This window comes from Mastigoproctus giganteus, chromosome 14 (genome assembly GCF_048544385.1).
Source record: "Mastigoproctus giganteus isolate SK-2022 chromosome 14, ASM4854438v1, whole genome shotgun sequence".
NCBI classification, from domain to species: Eukaryota; Metazoa; Arthropoda; class Arachnida; order Uropygi; family Thelyphonidae; genus Mastigoproctus; species Mastigoproctus giganteus.
Window position 1 is genome coordinate 119766236 of NC_143588.1, and position 26067 is coordinate 119792302.

At 37.6% G+C, this 26067-nt stretch overlaps 1 protein-coding gene across 1 annotated transcript in view; it reads left to right on the forward strand.

Moving 5' to 3' along the window:
- LOC150075683 (zinc finger Ran-binding domain-containing protein 2-like) overlaps window positions 1-24706 on the forward strand; it is a 107808-nt gene extending 83102 nt beyond the window's left edge. The window contains exons 8-9 of the mRNA XM_090388816.1: window positions 1365-1469; window positions 24574-24706. Coding sequence (XP_090244942.1) covers window positions 1365-1469; window positions 24574-24610 — 142 coding nt within the window. The 3' untranslated portion in view covers window positions 24611-24706. The remainder of the gene's footprint in view (window positions 1-1364; window positions 1470-24573) is intronic.
- The last annotated feature ends 1361 nt before the right edge of the window (window positions 24707-26067 follow it).

The following is a 26067-nucleotide window of genomic DNA, read 5'->3' on the forward strand; positions in this document are numbered from 1 at the left end:
TGTCTTCTTTTGTTAAATTTTAGTAATAATATAAGGTGACCAAATTATGGTTAACTTCTTCAGGCACCTAGAGAAACAGCCAGTTACATGGATTGCATGCATATTGTGTCATGTAGGGATATACCCTTTTTTTTTTTTTTTTTTTTCCCCACCATCAGAGACTTCTTAAGTGAATATAGATCCACCAGATTAATTAAGATTCCAGCTCATAGCTTAAAGAGTTGAATCACACTATGAAAAGTTCTATGAAAGGATTGTTTATTTAGAATGTATAAAATGAAGTTATGAAAGAAAGGACAAAAGTCTTTTCAATGGGATTCATTGAAATTGCTATAAGACCATCTCTCTCTAATGTGATGAGTCATTATCATGAGAGGGTGACTAGTTTTCACATACAAGACAGGCTTTGAGAGTTTTCTAGGTTCATTGTGAGAAAAAAAATTCTAGTTACCATTAACCTTCTTTCTGGCAAGATAGGAGACCTTGTGATTGTAAAGGATTAGTCACTAAAAGCTCATGCACTTCTTGTAAAGTTATTTTTTCAAAATCTGAGCAATGCAGTTAAAGGCATCATGGAAATATTGGTATGTGAATTCATTATGTTGAGAATCAGTTTCTGCTAATTTGATTGTAAACACAAATATGATAATTTGATGGAGTTAGCCCATCTCAGGTGAAGGGAAAGGGTTTCCCTTCCCCATAACTTATTCTCTTTTTTTTCAACCCACACAACATGGAAATTGGCCTGTGAATCTACACATTGTACAGACAGTAGTTGCTTATATGCCTAAAAACCAAACAGCAATAATTTGAATCTTTGTTTATTGTGGCCTAGGTGAGGTCATAAATCTATAAATAACATTGCTAGCAACAGTGTTGCTTTAGCTGTAGAGGAGCAATTAATGCAAGATGTATGTTGAAAGCAGTGGTCCATGAAATTTTTCTGAGTTGAATGTGCTAAGGGAGTTTTCCAAGTATTGTTTTACAGTATTTGGCAAGCAGCCTTTGACCATCTACATTTACTATTTGTTATAAAATCCTGCCGACAGAGTAGCCTTTGCATTTCAGTTTTTCTCTTGAATAGTTAATGCCAAATTCCCATAGAGTTTTGTAGATAATGTACATTAATAAACTGCTTTAAAGATATGTCTTTAAAAATGAGGTTATACATTCTTATCAATTAATAAGAATTGATGAGAAATGTTTAGTCAATATTCATTCCAAAAATTATTATTGTTAGAAAAAATAATTAAATGGCTTTTAAGTGTATTGTCAATAATTTTATTATACTTAAAAAAAAACAAAAAAACTATGGTATTAAAACTAATTTTCTGTTTTAATTTTTATTGTATTTTTATTGCTAGATCCAGTTCACACGATTCCAGATCCCGTCGTCGGCAACGACGTTCTCATTCAAGCAGTCATTCACCTGCATATCGATCCCGATCAAGATCTAGAGACAGGGAAAGGTTTGCTGTGGGACAAATTGGGCAGGGCTTAAAATTTAATTTGCTGAATTTTAATTTTTTTAAAATTAATCTCTGTTGTACTTTGGTATGTTAAGATAATTCTAAGTATTTTGCAAAACTGCAGTTCAAGATAAAATTGAAATTCAATAATCCATAAATTTTCACAAAATTTAAATGTTATGCTTGATGTTTTTATGATATTATGAGGATATAAAAAATTTTATATCCTCATAATATCATAAAAATGACAAAAAAATTTGATGTTTAGTAATTATTCTTTAAGATGATTCTAAAAATTAGCTTGAACTTTAATTGATATTTGTGCATGGTAAATAATTTTGTTTTAAATTTTTTTGTGCTTAGCATATAATGTGAAAATATATGATGCTTGTTAAAAAAAAGTTTAAAAAAATAGACTAATCTGGACGTTACTAATGGTTATTTTAGTTAGTTGAAATAGGAGTGTTACTAAAAGAAAAGCCTAGGTTTGAAATTAATTGCAGTTAATATAATTAGTTACTAAAATCTTTTGAGAGTTATAGAGGAGGGAAGTTAGCAAAGATGAGGATGGAAAGGAAAATAACTTATATTTAAGCACTAACTATATTATACTTGTAAGAACTGAAATGGTTGGAATGAGGTCTCTTTTTTTCTTACCAAAATTACTTGTTTATAAGTAATTGAAATAAAGAACAATAAATAAAAGAAAATTGACAGTTTTTAGAACTGTCATTTTTCTTTTATTGATAAGCATTCAGACCAGCTCTGCTGAGCCACGTCTGTTGAGGGAATGGCAATCACTGCATCACCATAAGATACTAAATAAGATTCAGATATCAGACTGCATCCTGAGGTCTGATATCTGAATGGAATTATCTTGAAGCCCCTGAAAAGGGGATCTGTTCTGAGATAAATTGCAAAGTGTGATATAAGTACTAAATGAATATTTTTACTTAGGAATTTGAATATAGTCTCCACTAAAAACCTCATCCTTACTTTCGAGTCACCTGCATCTCTGAATTCAATTACCTCTGAAAACTACAGAAATAATTACTGAAAAACAGCAAATTACAGTGAAGAAAGTATAGTTAATAACCTTAGAAAAACAGAATTCGTTTTCAGTCCAGGAGCTTGGCTCCTGAATTGGAATTTAATGAAAACTACTGAAAGTGGAGAGTGTATGGAAGTAGTGGCCATATAAAGCTTAGGATGCTGATGAAACATCCAATGGAATATGAATGTGAAAATGATTCCTGAGCTCAAGGGTATTGGAAAACAGAATGTACTTGAGGTGACCAATATGATAAAGTCTGGGCTCCGGGTAACTGATTCAGGATTCTGAAATGAAAATTGGGGTGTTTGGATATAAGAACAGGGTCTGAAACTGGGTAGTTGGGATTGGAATTTTGAAGAAAGAAAGATAAAAAAATCATTATTTTGATTTTGGAAAGGATGAGGAAATTGTGGTTAGCAAGAGGAAACGTAGGAAAAGGGGATGCAAAATAGGAAGTGAGAAAAGGGAGGCGTGAATATTTTAGGGTAACTTATGAATCTGATCTCGGCTGCTGGTTGATGGAGGACCTACAGTTGGGACCTATATTTGATGGCCTTCCTGGAAAGTCTTGGATTCTTGTTGAAGTGGACATTGTGTGATTGTTAGGCAGGTCCTGTGGTTTCCCACAAATCTGCATTGTTCAGCTGGTCACTTTTTTTTTTTTTTTTTTATGAGAACCCCAAACACGAGAGGTATTATAACCTATAGTACTTAGTACCGTGCTTGGGATGGAGGTTGAGAAGACGAAAGAAGATATTTGTTGATATTGGACTTGAACTTCTGTAGATTGTAATTTTCAGGAAATACGTATGAAGGAAGGTTGTTCCAGAAAACGGCAGTTGAATGAATAAATGAGGAAGATGAAAAGTTGGTTCTGTGGGTTTGAAGTTGGACAGTAAATGGATGTTGGCTGGTGGCGGCACGTGTTCGGACTGTTTTGAAAGAGAGAGCGGGAATTATAGAAGCCAATTCAGAAGAACAGTGCCCATGGAAGTATCTGTAGAAGAGGCATGCAGCAGAAACAGTGCGTCTATGAGAAAGCGAGTGGAGAGACTCTGTTAGAGATGAATCATTAATTAACCTAACTGCCCTCTTCTGAATGGAATCAAGAAGCCTGAGAGAGGTTTTGGGGGCACCACCCCAGATGTGGGAACAATATTCCATGGCAGGGCGGATTTGCGATTTATACAGAGTGAGCAGCTGTTTGGGAGAAAAGTAACGCCAAGAGCGAAAGAGAAAACCAAGTTTTTTAGATGCAGAGGAAGCAATATTTGTAATGTGCTTGTGCCAAGAGAGATTAGAAGTCAGGGTAATCCCCAAAAGAGATATATCATTTTGCCTAGAAATCGGAGTGTCACTAAAGATAAGCATAGGAGCAGAAGAATCCTTTTTGCGAGATATAAGACAAGATTGAGTTTTAGAAGGGTTGAAATCAACTAAGTTGTCTTTGCCCCACTGGAGAATTACCTGAAGATCGGCATTTAAGGAATTGGCGGCAGATTTTCGAGAACTTGAAGCTGATTGAGCTGGACAAGGTTTCTCAAAATGGAAAGTTGAATGCAATGTGCTATCATCGGCAAAACTATGGATAGGATTTCCAGTCAATGGAAGAAGGTCATTGATATACAAGAGGAAAAGAGTGGGGGAAAGAACTGAACCTTGGGGGACACCGGCATTAGTGGAGAAGTTAGAAGACAGAGAGCCATCTACCATCACCCTCAGTGAGCGATCAGAGAGAAAACTGGATAACCAATTACTAAAAACAGTTGGCAAACCATAAGATGGAAGCTTGTTTAGAAGACCTTTATGCCAAACACGATCAAAAGCCTTTGAGATGTCAAGAGCAACTACTTGTGTTTCACCGAACCTTTCCATTGAATTAGTCCATAAATGGGTAACATAAGCCAGAATATCACCAGTGGATCGACACTGACGGAATCCATACTGGCGATCGTTGATCAGACGGAAGGTTTCTAGGTAGTTTAAGAGTTGGCAGTTAATTGATTTCTCCATTACTTTAGAAAGAGTAGAAGTAATTGCAATGGGACGATAATTGGATGGGAGGGATTTGTCACCCTTTTTAGGAACTGGCTGGATATGAGCAAATTTCCAAGCAGAAGGAAAAACACCTTTGGAATAAGAAAATGAAAAAAGGCGGCAAAGAATAGGAGTAAGTTCAGGAGCACAGGTTTTGAGAACAAGTGGAGAAATACCATCAGGACCTGGAGCTTTCTTAGCATCAAGATTCATCAAAATCCTTCTGATATCCTTTTGACGGAAGACCACAGGAGGCATTGAATGGAGCGTGTTAGGAATGGTGGGAGGTGTTTTACCAAGATCATTAATACATGAGCTCGAAGAAAAATGGGATGCTAGCAGGTCAGCTTTATCCTTGGCTGAAGTGACAACAGAACCATCTGGTTTGGACAAAGGTGGGAGCAGAGATGGGCAAAAGTTGCGGCCAATAGCTTTGGCAAGAGACCAGAATGCTCGGCTACCATTAGGGCAAGAAGCAAGTTTTCTGCTCTTAGCCTGTTCAAACTCTAGTTTGGACTGATTAATAACTGCTTTACAATTGTTGCGAGCTTTGGTGTAGGCAGAAAATGAAACTGAAGAATTAGAAACAAGCCAATTACGATATGCAACGTTCTTCTCTTGGACAGCCTTAGCACATTTATTGGAAAACCAAGGTTTAGATAAAGGACGAGATTTTAAAGTGGAGTGTGGGATAAAGGATTCCATTCCTGCAAGAATAATTTCACTGACACGATCTGAGCAAACATTGACATCAGAAGTTTTGAAACAGTAATCAGACCAAGGAAAAGAAGAAAAGAAGTCTCGCAGGTCATCCCATTTTGCATTCTTGTAATGCCAAACAATACGAGGTTGGGAATAGCCATGAGATAAAGGTTCCATTGGAGAAGAGACAATCACCAAGTTGTGATCTGAAGTGCCTAAAGGACCTCTCACTTCAACCTTGTACTTAGAAGGGTTGTTTGTGAGAAAAAGATCAAGCGTATTGGCTGTATGATTAGGATTGTCCGGTATTCTTGTAGGTAAATGAACAATCTGTGCTAGGTCATTAGTAATTGCAAAAGCCTCAGCATCTCGACCTGCTGGGTCGGTGTGACTAGAAAACGGAAGCCAGCTGGAGTTGTGAACGTTAAAATCACCAAGGAAAATTACCTCAATGTTAGGAAAGTTGGACTGGAGAAAGTCAAGTTGCAAAGAGAGGAAGTCAAAGAGCTCCAAGTGATTAGTGGAGTTGGGAGAACGGTAGAGACAACAGATGAATTTTACACAATGAGGTAGAGATTTTAAGCCAGAGAAGATCAAAGAGAGGAGATTCCAAATTGCCAAGTCTCTGACAGGGAATATCAGAACGGACATATGCACAAGTACCACCTTTGAGGCGAAAGGAATCATACAGCAAATAATTTGGACATCTGAGATGAGCAGTAGTTGAATCAACTGATAACTGAGATTCAGTCAGAAAAAGTACATGGGGTTTGGAAGAACATCGTTGGACATCGTTGAGATTAGAATTGAGACCACGTGTATTTGTGAAATGAATTAGGAAGTCCTTGGGAGGTTTAGATCTTTTCGCAGATAAGCTTGCTCTATTATTTTGACAATTCATGGTGTATTCAATAGTAAGAAAAAGTGGGTGGGACATGCTGTATGAAGTAATGAAATTTTTGGATATGGCGTACATGTGGTAAGAATATACCCAGATCCTTGACATAACGTGGCCTCGACAATGCTCCCCGCATACACACTACTCGGACTCCCTCCAGTCACTATCTGGCAGAGTAGAGGTAGCAAGATTATACACTAGCTGATCCGGAAGCTTCCTAGAGAGTTACCAATAGGTTCAGTCCGGTGTACTAACTAGCGGCCGGCCTGCGAACACCGTTTTAGAGCTGTACCCTCGAAATGTAAGGAATATTGGATCTCGCCACGACATTCATCACTTTAGAGCATAATCACTAGGAAGGGCTTCCTAGCATCTATCCACGGTACAGAGAACAGTACAGTTGGTCCTCGTATAACACTTGTTTAGACTACACAAATTTGATCATGCATGATTTATAAATAGGGGAACGATATCGTATATAACACGAACCAAATTCGATCATGCACAATTTATAAATAGGGAAATGATATCTTATATAACACGAACAAAATTCGCTTATGCATGATTCACCTTTGTGTTTACGAGAAATGGCAGTCGAACGTGGAATCACTCCAACTGAACGCAACACGATAGGAAGGAAGAGAAGATTCTGAAAATGTATTTGTTTTTTTATATCAGTGAAGGGTAAACACATTTCACCATAATAACATAAAAAATGAAACAATTCCAGCTATCAGTATTATCGTAAATGCAATTAGATCAAGTTTACTACCAGTTTATAACATTCCACCGGCAGAAACGCAACTGGAAATTGTTTTTTTTTTTTTTTTTTTTTTTTTTTTTTTTTTATGGTAGTGACCTCCAGAAATGTGCTTTAGTAAAATGTGAGCTTGTGTGTCTTTGCCTTTATGGTGTTGTTTATTCAGTTGCTACACACCCACAGCTTTGTGTTTATGTGCCTCTTCTTTTTATAATTGTGCATTATTCCCTAAAAATGAGAAAAATACTTAAAAGGTGTGAAAAGGAAGCTTTCTGGTGAAGACACTACAGATTCAGAGAGAAAAAGAAAAGCAATATCGATAGACAGAGGTGGACTGGGTCAAAAAATTTTTACCCAGGAAAATTTGTAGCAGCCTCATACTAGCATTTATGGCCAAAATCACACTGGCCTTCATCGTCTTCTGGCTCTGGCCCACCAGGGTTTCCACGGTAAGGCTTATGGCCAGTCCACCTCTGTCGATAGAGAAAAAAATATGAAATTGTGAAACGCTTTGAGCAAAATCAAAGAACATTCGATATTGCACGTGCTACAGGCCTAAATGAGGCAATGCTGAGAATTAGAAATAATGCAGAGAAAATAACTTTCATAAGCAGGAACAACTCAAACTGTATTTTATTTTATTATTATTATTTTTTTTTTTTTTGGCTGATGCTATATAAGCTTGCTTTCTTGCATCATGTGCCTTTGCTAATGCTAAAAATCCATTAGATCAAGACACAAAGAATTGGAAGAGATGGAATGGCTGTTGTCTGTCATCTGTTTGGAAAGAAGATCAAACAAAGAACAAGTTTGCTTACGATAGAAGCAAAAGCATTAGGAAAAATTTATTACATAATAGTCGTAATGAAATACTTACGTATTTTATTATGATTATTTATTGTGTTTGTTAATGTTTTGGTTACAAATGTATGTTCAATCTTGGGTGGTCGGAACATAACCCTATTTTTCCCATAGGACCTGTTATTTATATTGCACGATTTTGCATTGCATGAGGGTTTCTAGGAACACAACTATCGTGCTATATGAGGACTGACTGTACTTGGTACTGTAGATAACACTTCTGGGTTGCCAATGTTCCAGCCAGAACAGAAGCAAAGGTGGTCCAGGTATGGAGTAGATAGTACAAAATAGTTAAGTGCAGGTAAAATGGGGGGGGGGGAGGCAGAGGAAGGCATCTCCCCTTAGGCAAGTGAGGAGTAGAACCTAAAGGAGGTGGGCCGTATAGAAGGGTGGGATGGAGTGACCCTCAGAATGCTAAAGGAATGGATAAAGACTTCACTGCAAGTGTTGCAAGAGCACTCAACTCTCAAAGAACAGTCCCACAGTAGAAGGAATATAGTCCAGTTGTTTAAGATCTCAACAGCAAAGAGAGAGAGGGGGGAGTGAAGGGAGCTTAAGAGAAGGAACACATCCCATGATAAAATCATCAGTGATGCCCACCTGTGAAAGGGTTGCAGGTCATCAGCATCTTGATGGGCATCACTGTTGACTTTATCATGGGATATGTTTTTTCTCTTCTAGGTCTGCTGTGGAAAGAGAAAGGCAAGGAAACCAATGTGTTCAGTGAAAGATTACACAAAGGGCAACCAAAATCCCCATTCAGGGCAGGCAAGAGAACAAATCCCACAGTGGAGGTGGTCCTGACTGGAGCAGATCACAGCCAAGTCAACAGTGAAGTGCACTGCCTTCAAAGCTGGCAGGATCCCAGTGTCAGGTACGGCCACCAAGAGAGACTTTATGTAGTGAATACTACCCAAAGTGAAGACCCATCCAAGTTAGTAGCAGGCATTGTAGTAAGAGCAGGATACAGGAGTATATAGTGTTGATTGTCAAGCAGTACTGGGAGTCCCCTGCAAAATATCCCCTCTTTGTATCCTTTGTGTCACAGTACGAACTGTAAAGGCCAGAGATGGTATGAATTTTACTGTTGGGTTGTATTGGTCTGTCGTTCCTCCAGCCATTTAGCTGCAGAGTCCCCTAGTGGGAACCATATTGCCTTTTCACTGCCCCAAGGAGGGAGAACAGTTGTAGTTGGGAATAGAAAAGTCTCTGGCAGGGGCAAACCCTTGACAACACCTGGGCTTGCCAGTGAGGGCAAAAAAAAAACCTGTGAAAAAGGGAGTGGGGAGGGTTCCTCCCCTCCATCCATCTGGGCTTGCCAGGGAGGGCCAAAAACCTGTGAAAAAGGGAGCGGGGAGATGGATGGAGGGGAGGAACCCTCCCCTCCTCATCCATCTTCCCGAAAGTCATAGGGCCAGGTCACACTATATGGGGAAGGAGATTGCACTGTGGACATGCAGTATATTTCTGTTAGTAATCCCACACTGATCAGGCCAGCATCAGCATATTCTATGCCATATCAGATCAGGCGGCATAATGTCAGCATGGTGGAGGGTTCCTAATAGGTTGCCCCCACTGGAGAAAATTAGGAGGGCCTATTAAAATACACACACTCCATGCACTCAACCCAACTGCACACCTGTCATACAGGAGTACAGGGGGCAGAAAGCCTGTTGTGAGAGGCTTCGACAGAATGTTGGGAGCACCTGTGGCATCACTGCTATACAAGTTGGCCAGAAGTCAACTGGTAATAGTAGTAATAGTAATAGAGGCATGTGATGCAAGAAAGCAAGCATGAGCTTATGTAGCATCGGCCAAAAAAAAAAAAAAATTCACACAACCATTCCCTCTAAATGTTAGGTTTAGATTTAGTTTAGAGTGGATGGCCATGATTTGGCATCTGTTCATGAAGAGTTCAGTGGAAAGGGCCATGAAGGCTTGAAAAGTCTCTTGAATGAGGATATGGATATAGACAGGCTGGAGAATAGTTAAGTATAGGGTGGTAAATAGCTTAGTTCTTATATCTACATAGGCATTGCAGGAGAAAAATAGATGGTGTCAGTCCTGTGTATTGTTGCAGACATAAGAACAGTCGGAATTGAGTCCTAAGTTAACCAATTTCTTTTTAATGGAGCTGTGCCCAGTGAGAAGGATTGTGACCTTCTCGTTAAGTGTGAACCAGGATTGCAGCTGTTTGTGTATCTTACATTGGGAATGAATTGTTGGTGATATCACCTTTTGGACAGTTTTTCCCATACCAGGTTTGCCCTATGTTCTTGAGTTCTCTCCAAATGCATTGCTCTTCCATTTTGATATCAGAGTCTGATATGGGTATCATGAAATTCTGCTTCTCAGTTCTTTCTAAATGATTGCAGGAGTCCAAGATACACAATGTGGAAATAGAGGGAGGAGCTTTACTCCTCCCTCTATTTCCTTTTCTTTACTCGACACTTTCTTTTCTTTACTCGACACTTTCATGATTACATGAAAGGTTGCAATGGATGTTGTTCTGCAGGCCCTGGTCAAGTGAATTATGAATTGCTGCATCTAGTCTAAATGAGCTTGAAATGTGACTTTGTTGGTGTGATGGTAACCATATCATGGCACCATAAGAAACAATTGATAAGAAAATTGCTTTGTAGTGAAGTTCGAGTGACCAGCCCTTAAGCCATCAATCCTTATGAATAATTCAAGAGCCAGAGCAGTGAAGTTTGATTTTCTCCTTTGTTGTCTTCAGGTAGTAGTAGTAGTAGTAATGGAGGCATGTGATGCAAGAAAGCAAGCGTATGAACTTATGTAGCATCAGCCAAAAAAAAAAAAAAAAAAATCCAACTAATTTCACACATCCATTCCTTCTAAAAGTTTGTCCAGTTGCTCCTTGAATTCATTTAAACTTTCAACTTCCACAATGACAGAATGGAAATCTGTTCCAGCAATTAACCACCCGCTGGCTAAAGGTAAATTTCTGCATATCTATTCTACAACTGTCATTCCTCAATTTGAATTTATGCTCCCTCAGGTGAGTAAATGGCCTTAGTTGCTAATGCTCCTAAAAACCAAATAACAAACAAACAGCTGCTGCAATTTGCAGAACTTAAGCCTTTCTTGGTAAGATGACCCCTTCGTTCCCCTCACCAATCTTGTTGCCCTTCTCTGTACGCGCTCAAGCAACTCAACATCCTTCCTAAAATTAGGCCTCCAGACCTCTCAAGGTGTGGCCTGACCATTGCCTTATACAGGGTCTGGCAGAATGATCTGACGGTTTTGTAAATGTTGTACTATTGCGTGTGGAGGGGTGAGATGATGGTTAGTGCTACGTATACCATTTCAGTTGCCAAAATAGCGTAGTCAGGTGAACACTGAGCTTTCACTATTGAAACGTATTTCAAAAGTAATGATTCTGTTGTAACACAGCATTTATTTCGAAGACATTTTAACTTAGATCAAAACGTATCATATTGCTGTGTGTAAATAATTTCAGAAATACAGGTTCAGCTTTGAAAAATCTCCTGGACTAAAACGTAGTGTAAGAATGCCCAAAAACATTGAAGCTGTCAGGTTAGCCATAAGGCATTGTCCCCATTGTTCAGCTGCAAAGCATGCTCAATTACTAGGGATTTCAGATCGAAGTGTAAGGCGAATTTTCACGCAGATCTGAAGTTTCATCCTACAAATTGATGGTTGTACAGGAGTTAAGTGCAAATGACTGTTTCCCGCAGAGCACCTTGTCAGGCCATTCTCGAAAACGTTGAAGCCGACACCATTGTTCTTTCCAATAATGGAATTCATTTTTATCTATCAGGATGTGTAAATAAGCAAAATTTTCGTTATTGGTCCGACACTAACCCACGGGAACTTCACCAACGTCCACTTCACAGTGAATGTGTAACTGTTTGGTGTGCAATTTCAAACTACGGAATCATAGGCCCATACTTTTTTGAGGAGGACAATCATGTGGTGACAATGACTTCGAATCGATATGTGCAAATGTTGCGTGACTTTTTAAGACCGAAGCTCAACGAATTTGGAGATCAGCCTATTTGGTTCCAACAAGATGGCACTACCACCCATACACCAAGAGCTTCTATGGATGTTATCAGAGAATTCTTCCCCGGGCGTCTCATTTCACGTTGTGGCTACCTTCCACGACCAGCATGATTGCCCGACCTTGCAGTGTAAATTTCTTTCTTTGGGGCTACCTCTACCTCAAAAATAGTGTTTAAAAGCAGACCAGCTTCTATTTATGAACCCAAGGATGCTATCCAACAAGAAATCGCAGCAATACCACAGGAAATGACCTGGCGAGCAATGATAAACTTCAGAGTGAGGCTACACGAGTGTGTGAGAAAAGAGGGAAAACATTTGGATGATGTAGTTTTTAAGACGAAGTAAAATATTGTAAGTAAAATTGCAATAATTACTCTATACAATGACATATTAAAAGTTCAAATGTGATGACTTATTTCTTTTTTGCAGTCGAAACAAAACTGTCAGATCATTCTGCCGGACTCTGTACAAAGGTATAATCACCTCCTTTTCCCTTCTAGAAAAATTCCTGTATATCATTGACAATACCCCATGACCTCCTCTGGCAGGCTGTCTGCATTGCTCAGAAAACTTCATATCTGACTGCAAAATTACTCCCAGATCTTTTTTCATTTTCTATTGTGGTACCACAGTTAGGAAATTGTGGTACCACTTAGGGTGGTAGGTTGGTATGTTTATCTGGAATTACTTTTACCCATATGCAGTACTTGGCATTTGTCATTGTTAAACTTCAGTTGCCACCTCTCAGCCTATCTGCCCAAATTTTCTAGCTCCTGTTGCAGTAGCACACTGCCATTAACAACCCTGCCAAACTTTGTATTATCTGCAAAATTCGACATTAAGCGTGATATACCTTCATCAATATCAATGATAAACATACAAAACAACAGTGGGCCCAACATCGAACCCTGGGGGACACCACTAATAACATTAGTCCATGAAGAGCAGTGTCCACTCTGTCTTTAGCATTAGCATTAGTTGGGGCATATGATGCAAGAAAGTAAGTTTATACAGCATCAGCCAAAAAAAAAAACCTTCCCATTTCACCCACCTGGTCACTCCAAATGTTTGTCTAGTTCAGCCTTAAATTTATTTAAGCTATCAACTTCCACAACAACAGATGGAAGTCTGTTCCAGCAATCAACTACCTGTTGGCTAAAGGCAAACTTCTGCACATCTATTCTACAACTGTCTTTCCTTGGTTTGAATCTTATGCCCCCTCAGGTTCTTAGTCTGAAAAATGCAAAAGTATCCCATCAGCATTGAGCCTGCTCAAACCATTCAAGACCTTGTACACCTCAATCAGATCACCTTGCAGGTGCCCAGTCTCCAGATGCTGCAACTTGCAGAATTTAAGCCTCCCCTGATAAGAAAACATAAGAGAACCCCTTTTTTCCTCTCACCAATCTTGTTGCCCTTCTCTGTACTTGTTCTAGCAACTCTATGGCAGAAAGAATCAACTGTCATACCCAGTGATTCCTAGATACTTGACACATTGTTGGCTGTTTACAGATTTGTGTTCAACTCAGATGATGGGAATCTATGGACATTAAGGTCCCTTTGATCATCAAGGTCCTGGGATGTGCCTATGGAAATTGTAAGTTTCTGTCCAGGAGAACACTGCAGTAAGGATGAGGGTAGATTGACATTCAAGAGCAGATCTTGGAGGGGCCCTTCAGTGTAGCAAGAATTGGAAGAACTTGCCTGCTTGGGTGGTGGGAAGCAATGGCTTCAGTTGTTAACATTCCAGGTTTGAATACAGATTGGTTCGGGGCACTCAGGCCTCTTGCTCTTCATACAGTTGGATTCTGGATAAGATGAGTTGAAGGCAAAATATGTTTTTCTAACATTTCTCTGTGAAATAAATTAAGGTAGACTGTGTATCAAAGGAAACCTTGTTTTTTTTGTTGATTGCTGACACTTTGAAGGTCATTCTAGAGCAGCAGTTCCCAACCAGTGGTTCACGAACCCCTGGGGGTTTGCGAAAGTGTTCCAGGGGGTTCGCAATAAAAATTCTGTAATACCGTCTGCTTGGATTTACATAGATATATTATTGTAAACTACAAAATATAACTAATAATAAACAATAAAGTTAAATAAAAAGTAAAAATTGTGAAAGAAAGAAACCACATCTCCCATAATTCCTTATAATTACTTTACTATCTTACAGTATATCATGTTAAATAAATTTGTTTTCAATACTAAATTTTTTTTCATTCTCAAGGATCATTGTTATATACAGGTACTTTTTTTTAGAACCTATGTATCGTGAATGGATTGAAAAGTTAAAAGAAGATACTTGTTTACATTAAACTTGAACTTCTGTAGATTGTAATTTTCAGGAAATACGTATGAAGGAAGGTGGTTCCAGAAAACAGAAGTTGAATGAATAAATGAGGAAGAAGAAAATTTAGTTCTGTGAGTTTGAACTTGGACAGCAAAATGATGTTGACTGGTTGTGGCACTTGTTCGGACCTCTTTGAAAGAAGGAGCAGGAATTATAGAAACCAATTCAGAAGAACAGTGCCATGCAACAGAAAGTCTATGAGACAGAGAGTGGAGAGAGACTGTTAGAGGTGAGACATCAATTAGCCTAACTGCCCTCTTTTGAATGGAATGTAGAAGCTGGAGAGAGGTTTTGGGGGCACCATCCCAGATGTGGGAACAATATTCCATGGTAGGGTGGATTTGCAATTTCTACAGAGTCAACTGTTTGGAAGAAAAATAATACCGAGAGTGAAAGAGAAAACCCAGTTTATTGATACAGAGGAATCAATATTTGTAATGTGCTTTATGCCAAGAGAAATTAAAGTCAGGGTAATCCCCAAGATCTTGCCTAGAAATCGGAGCGTCATCGAAGATAAGCATAAGAGCGAAAGAATCTTTGCGAGATATAAGACAGGACTGAGTTTTAGAAGGATTGAAATTAAGTTATCTTTGCCCCACTGGAGAATTATCTGGAGATCAGCATTTAAGGATTTGGCAATGGGTACTCAATAAGTTGAAGCTGTTTCATCAGCAAAACTAATGGATAGGATTTCCAGTCAATGGAGGAAGGTCATTAATATACAAGAGGAAAAGTGTGGGAGAAAGAACTGAACCTTGGGGAACACCAGCATTAGTGGACAAGTTAGAAGGCAAAGAGCCATCTACCATCACAGCCGACCGGGCTAGCCGGGTGGGTAAAGTGCCTGCCTGGCAACCCAAAGGTCGCGGGTTTGAATCCCGCCTTGGGCTTGGATCAAAGTACTGCAAAAACCTTGGGAGGTGCATTATGGCCACAGAAGCCGATGCGCCAACAACTACCAAAAAAAAAAAAAAAAAAAAAATCTACCATCACCTGCAGTGAGTGGTTAGAGAGAAAACTGGATGGAAGCTTATTTAGAAGACCTTTATGCCAAACATGACCAAAAGCCTTTGAAGTGTCACTTTTCCATTAAATTTGTCTATAGATAGGTAACATAAGCCAGAATATCACTAGTGGAACAACACTGACAGAATCCATACTGGTGATCGTTGTTCAGATGAAAGATTTCCAGATAGTTTTAAGAGTTGGCGGTTAATTGATTTCTCCATTACTTTAGAAAGAGTAGAAGTAATCGTGATGGGAGGGATTTGTCACTCTTTTTAGGAACTGGTTGGATATGAGCAAATTTCCAAGCAGAAGAAAACACACCTTTGGAATAAGAAAGTGAAAAAAGATGATGCAAAACAGGAGTAAGCTCAGGAGCACAGGTTTAGAGAACAAGTGGAAAAATACCATCAGCACCTGGAGTTTTCTTAGCATCAGATTCATCAAAATCCTTCTGACAACCTTTTGACGGAAGACCACAAGAAGCATTGAATGGAGTGTGCTGGGAATGGTTTGAGGTGATTTACCAAGATCATCAATACATGAGTTGGAAGAAAAATAGGATGCTAGCAGGTCAGCTTTATTTTTGCGGCAACGAACCATCTGGTTTTGTCAGAGGTGGGAACAGAGATGGGCAAAAATTGCTGCCAATAGCTTTGGCAAGAGACCAGAATGCTCAGCTACCATTTCAATTAAAAGCAAGTTTTCTACCCTTAGCCTGTTCAAAATCTAGTTGGACTTATTAATAACCGCTTTACTGCTTTACAAAGTATAAATAATACTTATTAATAATTTTTATTATTATGCAAAGTCGCTTATAAAAACGTAGTACTGGAAATATTTTATAATAAAAATTCAAAATATTATAAGATTTCAGAGAATATAGGCTTAGTGGTTCATGTTAAAAATATTATGTTGAAAGGGGTTCGCGAGTCAAAAACGTTTGTGAACCGCTGTTCTAGAGCGAAGTGTCAGTTGAGAGGACTGTTCTGTTAGTGAAATCCCACAAGCCTCTGCAGCTTAAAGCATGGGCTGCAGTTTTGGAATTGTTAATTCTCATGTATTGGGCATGCTTTGTATGTTCTATTCTTTTTCAAGTCTTTTATAAGATTCACCAATAACTGATGAACTGCATGAGTACTGCAGATAACAAATGGTGTCGGATGACTGTTGGTTGTTCCTGGAGAGCTGGGTGCCCATGTAGGAAATGGATACGTTTATAGGCATTGGCTGCATTTGGCATGCTAATGCCTATAAACGCATCCATTTCCTACAGCCTTTTGCCCCCCCCCCCCTCCAAAAGGATTGTTGAAGTTATTTATGATTCAGGCTATGAATTTGATGGTGTTGATTTCCTGTTGGAGAACTTGTACTTGCCATGCTTCTGCCTTCATAGTTCAAGGTACAGGATTCATGCTGGCAGAGGCACCAGCCTAAATTCTATTGTACAGCCCTGCCCAGAACCACACTGGCTGACAGAGGCACCAGTGTAATACCTGGATCCTACCCCTATGTGCATTTATTACACCTCTGAGAACATATAATCTGATGACTAACTTTTGGCTTGTGGTGGGTGGGATGATTTGAAGTTAAGGATGCAAACTGTCTGTGGAATTATCCTGTTTTGTCTGTTTGTTCTGGTTAGAATGTTTATAAATGGTAATTGGCCATTTTATTTTAGTTCCATCTTGAAGTTGATTTTGTGGTGGAAACTGAGTTTAGTCAAAGTGAGTTAGGTAGTCTTTCCCATGGTTCCAAATGAGACATGATCAGCATATCTCATCCATATTTTTGACTTTAAAAAGTTGTTGGTCAAGGAAGATTTCTCTAGGCAGCTGATGTCTGTTAGGAGAGGAGACAATAAGTTTCCCATGCTAAGACTTGAAAGTTGACATAAATGTCTTCAATGTTCAGCCCTCAATGTGGGTGAGGAGACTTCCTGGCGATGCTGCCGACCCTCCAAATAACATCACTGGTATCTAACACTCACCAAATGCATAAGCTATTTTGGAATTTCCATTCCCCAACCTTGCATTTCGCCGCATTAAAACTTAAACATACAGCAGGCCCCCGTTATAACGCAGTTCGCTTTACGCTGATTCGCTATAATGCTGTTCTTATATTATAACCCGTATCTGACTATAACGCTGTCACAGATCACTATAACGCTCTTTTACAGATTGCATTTTTGGCATATTTAACGAAATTTTTTCATTTGATGGAGTCGATAGCTTGAAAATGAATAGCAAAACAGCATTAAAACGTTTCCCACGCCGACTTCAGAAATTTTCCCACGCTCAGTGAAATTTTCTCGCACACTAATTTAATTGCAGTACAGTGACTTGTTACGTAGTTCCGAGATCAACATTTTAAAAAATGATCGAGTATATTGCTTGTAATATTTGCATTATATGCATTTATCCGAAGTCTAGTCATCACTCAGTACCATACTAGACATTGTGCGAAACGGACAGTTTACTTGAACATTGTACCAAAATTAATGCAACCTACACAGTTACATTTTTGAAGAGTTAATAATGGCCGATAAGAATGAAAAAGCAACAACGTCGAACGCAGTACGAAGACTATAAATGTAAGAAAAAGACTGAATTTGAAAATTAAATTAGACGTTTTGAAGCGAATCGATTTCGGTCAAAGACAAGCGGATGTGTGCCATAATTTAGGACTTGCAAGTTTAACTGTAAGAACAATTATAAAAAAAAATAAAGAATTAATTTTAGCAGTGGGAAAGATGGCTGTTCCACTGCAAGCAGTGGAACAGCCATCCACTGCAAGCAGTGGAACAAGCGCTAGGACCGGCTATTAGGATTGAAATGGAAAGACTTTAACTAATTTTATTGAAGATAATATCCAATGCAGAATTCAGTTAAGTTAAATATTATTAAAAAAAAAAAGGAGAGAGAGAAAGATTAGCCAATATGATAATCTGAAGAAAACTCACCTAAAAAAAAAAAAAAAAATGTGGAACCATTTAAAACTAGTAAGGGCTGGTTGAATAGATTTAAAATCCAGGGAGAAGCCGTAAGTGCAGAAGGAGCCGAAACTTTCAAAAAAGAACTTGTTAAAATTATTGAAGAGGGATATTATGTTATACTTCTCAACAAGTTTTTAACATAGATGAAGCAGGACTTTTGTGGAAACGAATGCCTAAAAGAAGTTTCATATTGAAAGAAGAAAAAAGCATGCCAGGTTTCAAAGTGGTGAAGGATCAGTTGACTTTATTGTTCGTGGTAACGCTGCGGGGGATTTAAAATTAATACCCCTTTTAGTTTATTTGGAAGAGGGCCAAAGTTCAACCCAAAATCGACACATTTTTCATGATTAAATTCATCAATTAAATTAAATCAATTTAGATCAATTAAATTCATGATTTTAATTGGAATTGTAAATTTAATTTTGATACGTAAGTAGTTACCACATAATTATATACGTATGTAATGCAGAATATTTATATGTACAAATATTTGAATATTAAATATTTTAACCGACATTTGTGCATCTTTTCACTACCGTTTATTATTGATTAGGAAATATCCTATGGCACCGACCGCAACTCACAAATACATATGTTACCTTATGGGAATGCGGCGCTCGCTTAGCACAGATTCACTTAGCGCTCTGTTTTTACGGAACGAATTATCAGCGTTAAGCGGGGTCACCTGTATTTGAATAACCATGTGAATTGGGGAAACATTTGCACATCTCCAGTCTGTGGGGACCTCACCTGAGTCTAAGGATGCCCTCATAATCATGGCTAAGGGCCTGTTTACTTTCTTTGCTGCTGCCTTTAATATTCTCTCTGTAGTTCTCTTCAAGGTCAGGTTCTCTAAAGTTTATTCTTTTCATTAGTACAGTAATACCCCGACTTACGCGAACTCGGAGTTACGCGGTTCTTGATTTTTTCGTTTGGCAACGCTGCCGCCCACTATCTTCAAGGTCGTTTTCATATGTTATCGATATACGGTGGGACGGCGGAGAGTGAGAGCCAAAGATGAACAAAATTCAACTTTGCTGCTTTTATGTTTTTTATATCAGTGAAGGGGAAACACATTTCACCATAATGTAACCTAAAAACCAACACAATTCCAGCTATCGGTATAATCACAAATGCAATTAGATTGAGTTTACTACCAGTTTATAACAGATTCCACTAGCAGAAACACAACTGGATTTTTATTGTTTTATGGTAGTAACCCCCTAGAAATGTGAGGTGTTAATAGTGTATCTCTGCCTTTATGGTGTTGTTTATTCAGTTGCTACATGCGCGCAGCTTTGTTTATGTGTATCAAGGATGCCTCCTCGTTTTGTAATTGTGCTTTATTCCCTAAAAACGAGTAAAGGTGTGAAAAGGAAGCGTCCTGGTAACGACACTGCACACTCAGAGAGAAAAAGAAAAGCAATATGTATCGATAAACAGAGGCAGACTGGGTCTAATTCTTACCCGGGAAAATTTATAATGGCCTCATACTATGGTTTATGGCCAAAATCACACCGGCCTCCGGCCCACCGGGGTTTCCCCGGTCAGGCTTATGGCCAGACCGCCTCTGTCGATAGAGAAAAAATGTGAAACGCTTTGAGCGAAATGAAAGACCATGTGATATTGCACGTGCTACAGACCTAAATGAGGAAACGCCGAGAATTAGAAAGAATGCAGAGAAAATAAAAACAACTTTCATAGCAGGAACAACTCAAAGTGTAATTAAAATCCATTAGATTAAGGCACAAGAATTGGAAGAGATGGAACGGCTGTCATCTGTTTGGATACAAAATCAAACAAAAAACAAGTTTGCTTACGATAGAAGCAAAAGCATTAGCAATATTTTATTACGTAATAGTCGTAATAAAATACTTACGTATTTTATTACGATTATTTATTGTGTTTGGTAATGTTTTGGTTACAAATGTGTGTTCAATCTTGGGTGGTCGGCACGTAACCCGATTTTTCCCATAGGGCCTGTTGTTTATTGCACGAGGGTTTATAGGAACACAATTAACACTATCGTTCTATAGGAGGACTGACTGTATCGATGGCATATGAAAAACGACCCTCAGTGTTTCTCTTGCTGTGATACACATTGGACGTGTGTCGTGCGAACTCTACGTGCACAATTACATACGATTCTACGATCGACGAAAGTTTTCTAAACCCTTAAAAAACTATGTCGTTCAAACGAAGTAAATCTGATTCTCCTGCACCTAGTAGGAAAAGGAAAACGATATCTTTGGAATGTAAACTTAACATTATCAAGGATTTTGATAGCAGAATGAAAATTTGTGAATTGGCAAAGAAGTTTGAGCTACCGGAATCCACAGTAAGAACAATCATAAAAGATAAAGAAAGAATTCTCGAAGCGGTGAAAAATGCTCAATCCTTGAACTCAAGCATAATTCGTAAACGTCATGGTATTATTGCTGAGATGGAAACAATGCTGAAATTATGGTGTGATAATCAAGTAAAAGTGAAGAATTGTCCAGTCGATCAGAACACTGTGTGCTATCAAGCTAAGCTGATTTTTGAGAGGTTGAAAGAAGAAGCTGAGGAGGCGGACAAAGATGAAAACTTTGTAGCTAGTAACGGTTGGTTCAACCGATTTAAAACTCGCTGTAACTGGCACAGTATCGCGGAGAGTGGAGAGGCAGCAAGTGCCGATAAAGAAGCTGCGTCTTCTTTTCCTGAGACACTCAAGGCTATGATAGAAGAAGGTGGCTATAGCAGTGAAACCGTATTTAACGTGGATGAGACTGGCCTGTTCTGGAAGAAGATGCCTAAAAGAACTTTTATCGCGCGTGAAGAAAAAAGCTTTCCAGGCTTTAAGGTTTCCAAAGACCGATTGACAGTGATGCTTGGCGGGAATGCAGCTGGTGACTGCAAGTTAAAACCTCTCTTAATTTATCGCTCCGAAAACCCAAGAGTTTTAAAAAACATATCTAAAATTAGTTTACCAGTGATTTGGAAGTCAAATCATAAAGCTTGGGTGACAGCTTCCGTTTTTGAGGACTGGTTTGGTCACCACTTCATACCAGAAGTCGAACGTTATTGCAAATCTAAACAGATTCCATTTAAAGTGATGCTCCTTATTGACAATGCACCCGGTCACCCTCCTGCAACCCTAATTAATTTCGACCCACGTGTGAAAGTTGTGTTTTTGCCTCCAAACACAACCAGCTTGCTTCAACCGATGGACCAGGGAGTCATCAAAACATTCAAGGCCTACTACACGAGGCGTTCGTTTGCACGTCTGAATGAAGCTATGAGACAAAATAGTGATATGTCTGTTAAAGACTTTTGGAAACAATTCAATGTTTTAGATGCCGTAAGAATCATTGGAGAATCTTGGAATGAAATTCACAAAAAAACATTGAATGGTGTCTGGAAGAAACTTTGTCCATTTTTTTTCAAAAACGAGACGAAAACAACGCCAGAAACTGATCATGTCGCTCATGTGATAGAAGAAGTTGTTAATCTTGCCAGGCAATTAGATTTGGAAGTCGATGGTGATGATGTCAACGAGCTGTTGGATTCACATAGTCAGGAGCTGACAATGAATGAGCTCATAGAGATGCGTGAGCAAAACGTAACTGAAGTATCCGACACTTCAGACCCAGTTCCACCAGAAAAGCACATGACAATTGCAAACTTGACAGAAGGTCTCAGCTCAATTGAAAAGGGCTTAAAAATTTTAGAAAACATAGACTCCAACGAAGAACGCGTTACAGTTACAAAGCAAGGAATAAAAAAATTATTAGCTTGCTACGAAGAAATTCTGTGTGAAAAAAAGAAGGCGCTGTGTCGTCAGACGAATTTGTTAGATTTTATGAAGCCATCGACATCGAAATAACTTTTTTACGTAAGTCATTTATTTTTTTAATACATATTTTGTATTAATATGTATAAAGAACTGCAATTTTATTAATATTTTTCTTCTAAACTAGTGTTTTTGTTAGTCCTTGGTCCCAATTAAGCAAAATTTATATGTATTTATATGCAAAGTTTTACCCCGACTTACGCGAATTCGACTTACGCGATTTTCGTCGGACCCACCTATCGCGTAACTTCGGGGTATTACTGTATTCTAATTTGGTCCATTTTCCAACACTCTGGAAATATTCCCTCTTTCAGGCTTGTATTGCACATACTAAGTAAGAGGTCAGTTTTCAGTTCATAAAATTCTTTTACTACCTCCACCTCAATCATATCATGTCCTGGAGATTTTCCATTTTTAGTTTGTCCATTTGCAATCTTCAGCTCACCAAGGGTAAAATCCTCCCCCCTGCAATTCAGATAGTATTCTCTCAGAGTTGTCAGCATGTTTCAGTTAATATTGATTGTGTATGTTAGTTTAAGTGTTGATGATACTCTCCATATGGCATTAGCCTAACTCTGTGGTAACAGAACTTTTCAAGTCATTTCATTCAGCACCATCCACAAAACTGTGTGAAGTCCTCTGTAACCATTTTTGTTACAATCTGGAGCACCTCTTGACTGCAAAGTCAAAAAGTTACCATGAATTTCATTTTTCATTTTTTTTTTTTTTTTTTTTTTTTAATTTCTCTGCAAGTTACAGAAAGTTACACAAAGTCAAAAAGTTACCATGAATTTCATTTTTCATTTTTTTTTTTTTTTTTTTTTTTAAATTTCTCTGCAAGTTACAGAAAGTTGTGGTGTGTTAAAATACATCATATACAGGTGGCTACAAATTCCCAATACCCTGTATATATAATTAGCTAATATCAAATATACTATACATATTTGCCTAAGATTAAATATTTTTATTTTCTTTTGTAATCAACTAGTATTGGATATTTTATATTTTCAGATTTAACAATGGCTAACCAGAGTAATTACACTAGCGAAGAATGTGTTATTGTTAGTTGTTTGATTCCTGACAAGGGAAGAATTAAAACGACAGTGAAAGAGCTGGGAGCCGATTTCCAGCAGTGATTTCAACAAATTGTTGAAATCACTGTTGAAAACACAGCGATTTGTTGATTTCAACAAGATTCTCCACCAAAACAAACACTTCTGTGGTGGGAGAGAGGAAATTCTTTAGCACAGGAAGTGTAAAGGATAAAGTTTAAAGGCCAAGAAGCGGCAGATCTTCAACAAGAGGTGGAAACAGTGCAGACAATTATGGAGTCTGTTGTGGGATCACCATTGAAGTAAACGTGTAAAAGAGCATTGGAACTTGGAATCCCCTGCTCCGCAATGCAAAAACTTATGAAAATTGACTTAAAATTGCGTCCGTATCAATATATGTTTGTTCAAGAATTATCTGACAATGATTTAATTTAGAGGAAGGAGGCATGTTCTAGATTACTTCAAACTTTCAACACAATTCCAAAGCATGGTAACGTCATTTATAGTGATGAATGTGCCATATTATCAGAGTTGTTGGTCACAAAATGTGATGTTTTGGCCAAAGAAAAACCCTCACTTTTATGACTCCCCCACCCCGTGGTGGGGGGAAGTCATAAAAGGACTTGCATAGACAGCAAATGGTTGCTTGGACCTTACATTTTTGATGATTTGATTAATTAAGACTGGTACTTGGACATGTTAAGGAACTGGTTTGTAGCCCTTGGAATCAAAGAGGAATGCTGATTTCAACATGATGGGAGTAGCAGTACATTATGCCATTGCAGAATGCAAACATCTCAGTGAGGTGTTACCAAGGTGCTGGATTGGCCATGGTTCACCTGTGTTGCCAGCCCCCCTTGATAGGCCATCTCAAAGCCATGACCTATCAACATGTGACAATTCATTATGGGGATTCATAAAGGATATTGTTGCACAACAACGTTATAATAGCACTGACAAGCTCAAAGAAGCAGTAAGATTTGCTTTCAAATGTTGCACTCCCCAAATGATATGGAGGATGTCCCACAGAAGTTCGTGGTGAATTATCCTCTGTAATGAAAATGATGGGGAACATACTGAGCCATTGTATTATTAAACCTGTTGTTTTATATTTCTTTGTTTGTATTGCTATAAATAAATCTTATGTCGTAGGAATGCCAATTGATTTGTATTTACCAGAAGTAGGAGTAATGGGACTTTGTGGCCACCCTATACGTAGCTTTTAAGATCATTGGTATTGCAGGTTAAACATGTTTAGACTTAATGATATAATAAAATGCCAAATTTATTTTCCACCTGCTGACAAATTGGTTAAGCTGTGATTAATATTGAGTAAAAATATGAACAGTGATAATGAACATGAAAAGCTGTAGTACATTATTTGAAATGGATTCAGGATCTGTATTCCTTATATAGTATAAATTTGATGAGTACAACCAATAATTTGATTGTTTTTTTCTTGTTATAGATGTTTTATTTATTTAATATATGTAACATTATTTATATTCTTGTAGGTCATCTTCAAAGTCTCCTGGACGCCATAAACATTGAGAAATGCAGTGGTAAAGACATATTGCAAGAAATTCGATTATCTACCTGATAGGTGAAATTAACTGAAAGTGCACTTGATACAATATGGGAAATGAAGTCATGCATTATTTCTATTATTACTTTTCTCTTCTCTTGCTTTCCAATTTTTTTTTTTTTTTTTTTTTTCTTCTTTCCCTTCTCTCATCCCATTAATTTTTGCTTAATAGCATAGGTTTCCTCAGAATGCACTAACAAAACATCTTTCCACTGATTTTGGCAGTTATAGTTGTTAGGAAGTAACTGCATATAGAAATATTTGTTAAATGCTTATATATAATAACTAAAAACAGTATAAGTGTGAAATACTTTTTAAATTCTGTTTAGGATTTGATCTCACAGCATCATTTATTGAAAAAATAATTCAGTTCATGAAGGATTGGTCTGACTATTATTTGTACATGTTTGCACTTCTCATTTATTAGTTCTCTGATTATTAAATTGTGATTTATATTTCTTGTAGAAAGTTTTCCATTTTTGTCCCAGCATTACTGGAATACAAAGAAAATGGAAATCCCCTCTAATCAAGGGAAGAAAAAATTTTAATCATATAGTTATTTAAAAAAAAAAAATTAGCATTGTTAGTATGCTGTGTAATACAATAATTTTAATCTAGTGATCCAGAGCAGACAAAACTAGAAAAACTATTCTATTATGAAATTGTTAGATTTGATAATCTGCTTTCTATTAATGCTGAATGATTTTAATGCAGGAGCCAAAATTTGCATGGATGTAAATCATATTTACTTGTTTTTTTCATTGATGCAAAATAAATTTTTTTATATATATATATATATATATATGTATATATATATTTTATTAATTTCATCAGAAATATTTTCTCTCTCCCAGTTTTAGGTTTAAATATATTGCAGGCACTAGTTTCATTTAAAAAGCATTAATATCAGGTGTTCCTAAAAAAAATTTTTAAATTTTGTGCGCATTTCGTTTTGTCAAAATAAAGAAGTTTTACAAATGACAAACAGAAAATAATTTCAGTTTGATATTTGTAAAAATAGTTCAAAAGATTTGGTTTGGTTTCTTATCTTGCAAAACAACTCATTTCTTCCCAATTCATCTTTTCCTTTTTGTATCAAGAATTGGAAAAAAAATTAAATATTTTGCAAAGTTCTGATGGTTATTAAATGTGTTAACCAGATATCATAAATAATTTAAAGAAACTTCATTTGACACATTTTTAACTCAATTTAAACTGAATAACAGATTCTTTTAATTATTTTCACTTTGGTATTTGAGAAAAATTTTATTTAACTTGTGCAGCAGCTCTCTCTCTCTCTCCCCTCTCTGTCACTCTCTCTCTCTCATGCATGCACACAAAGTAATAGTAATAGATTCACTAAAGGTGTAAGTAGTAATAACAGTGAAAAGGAAACATTAACAGAAACTGCAGAATGAATTGT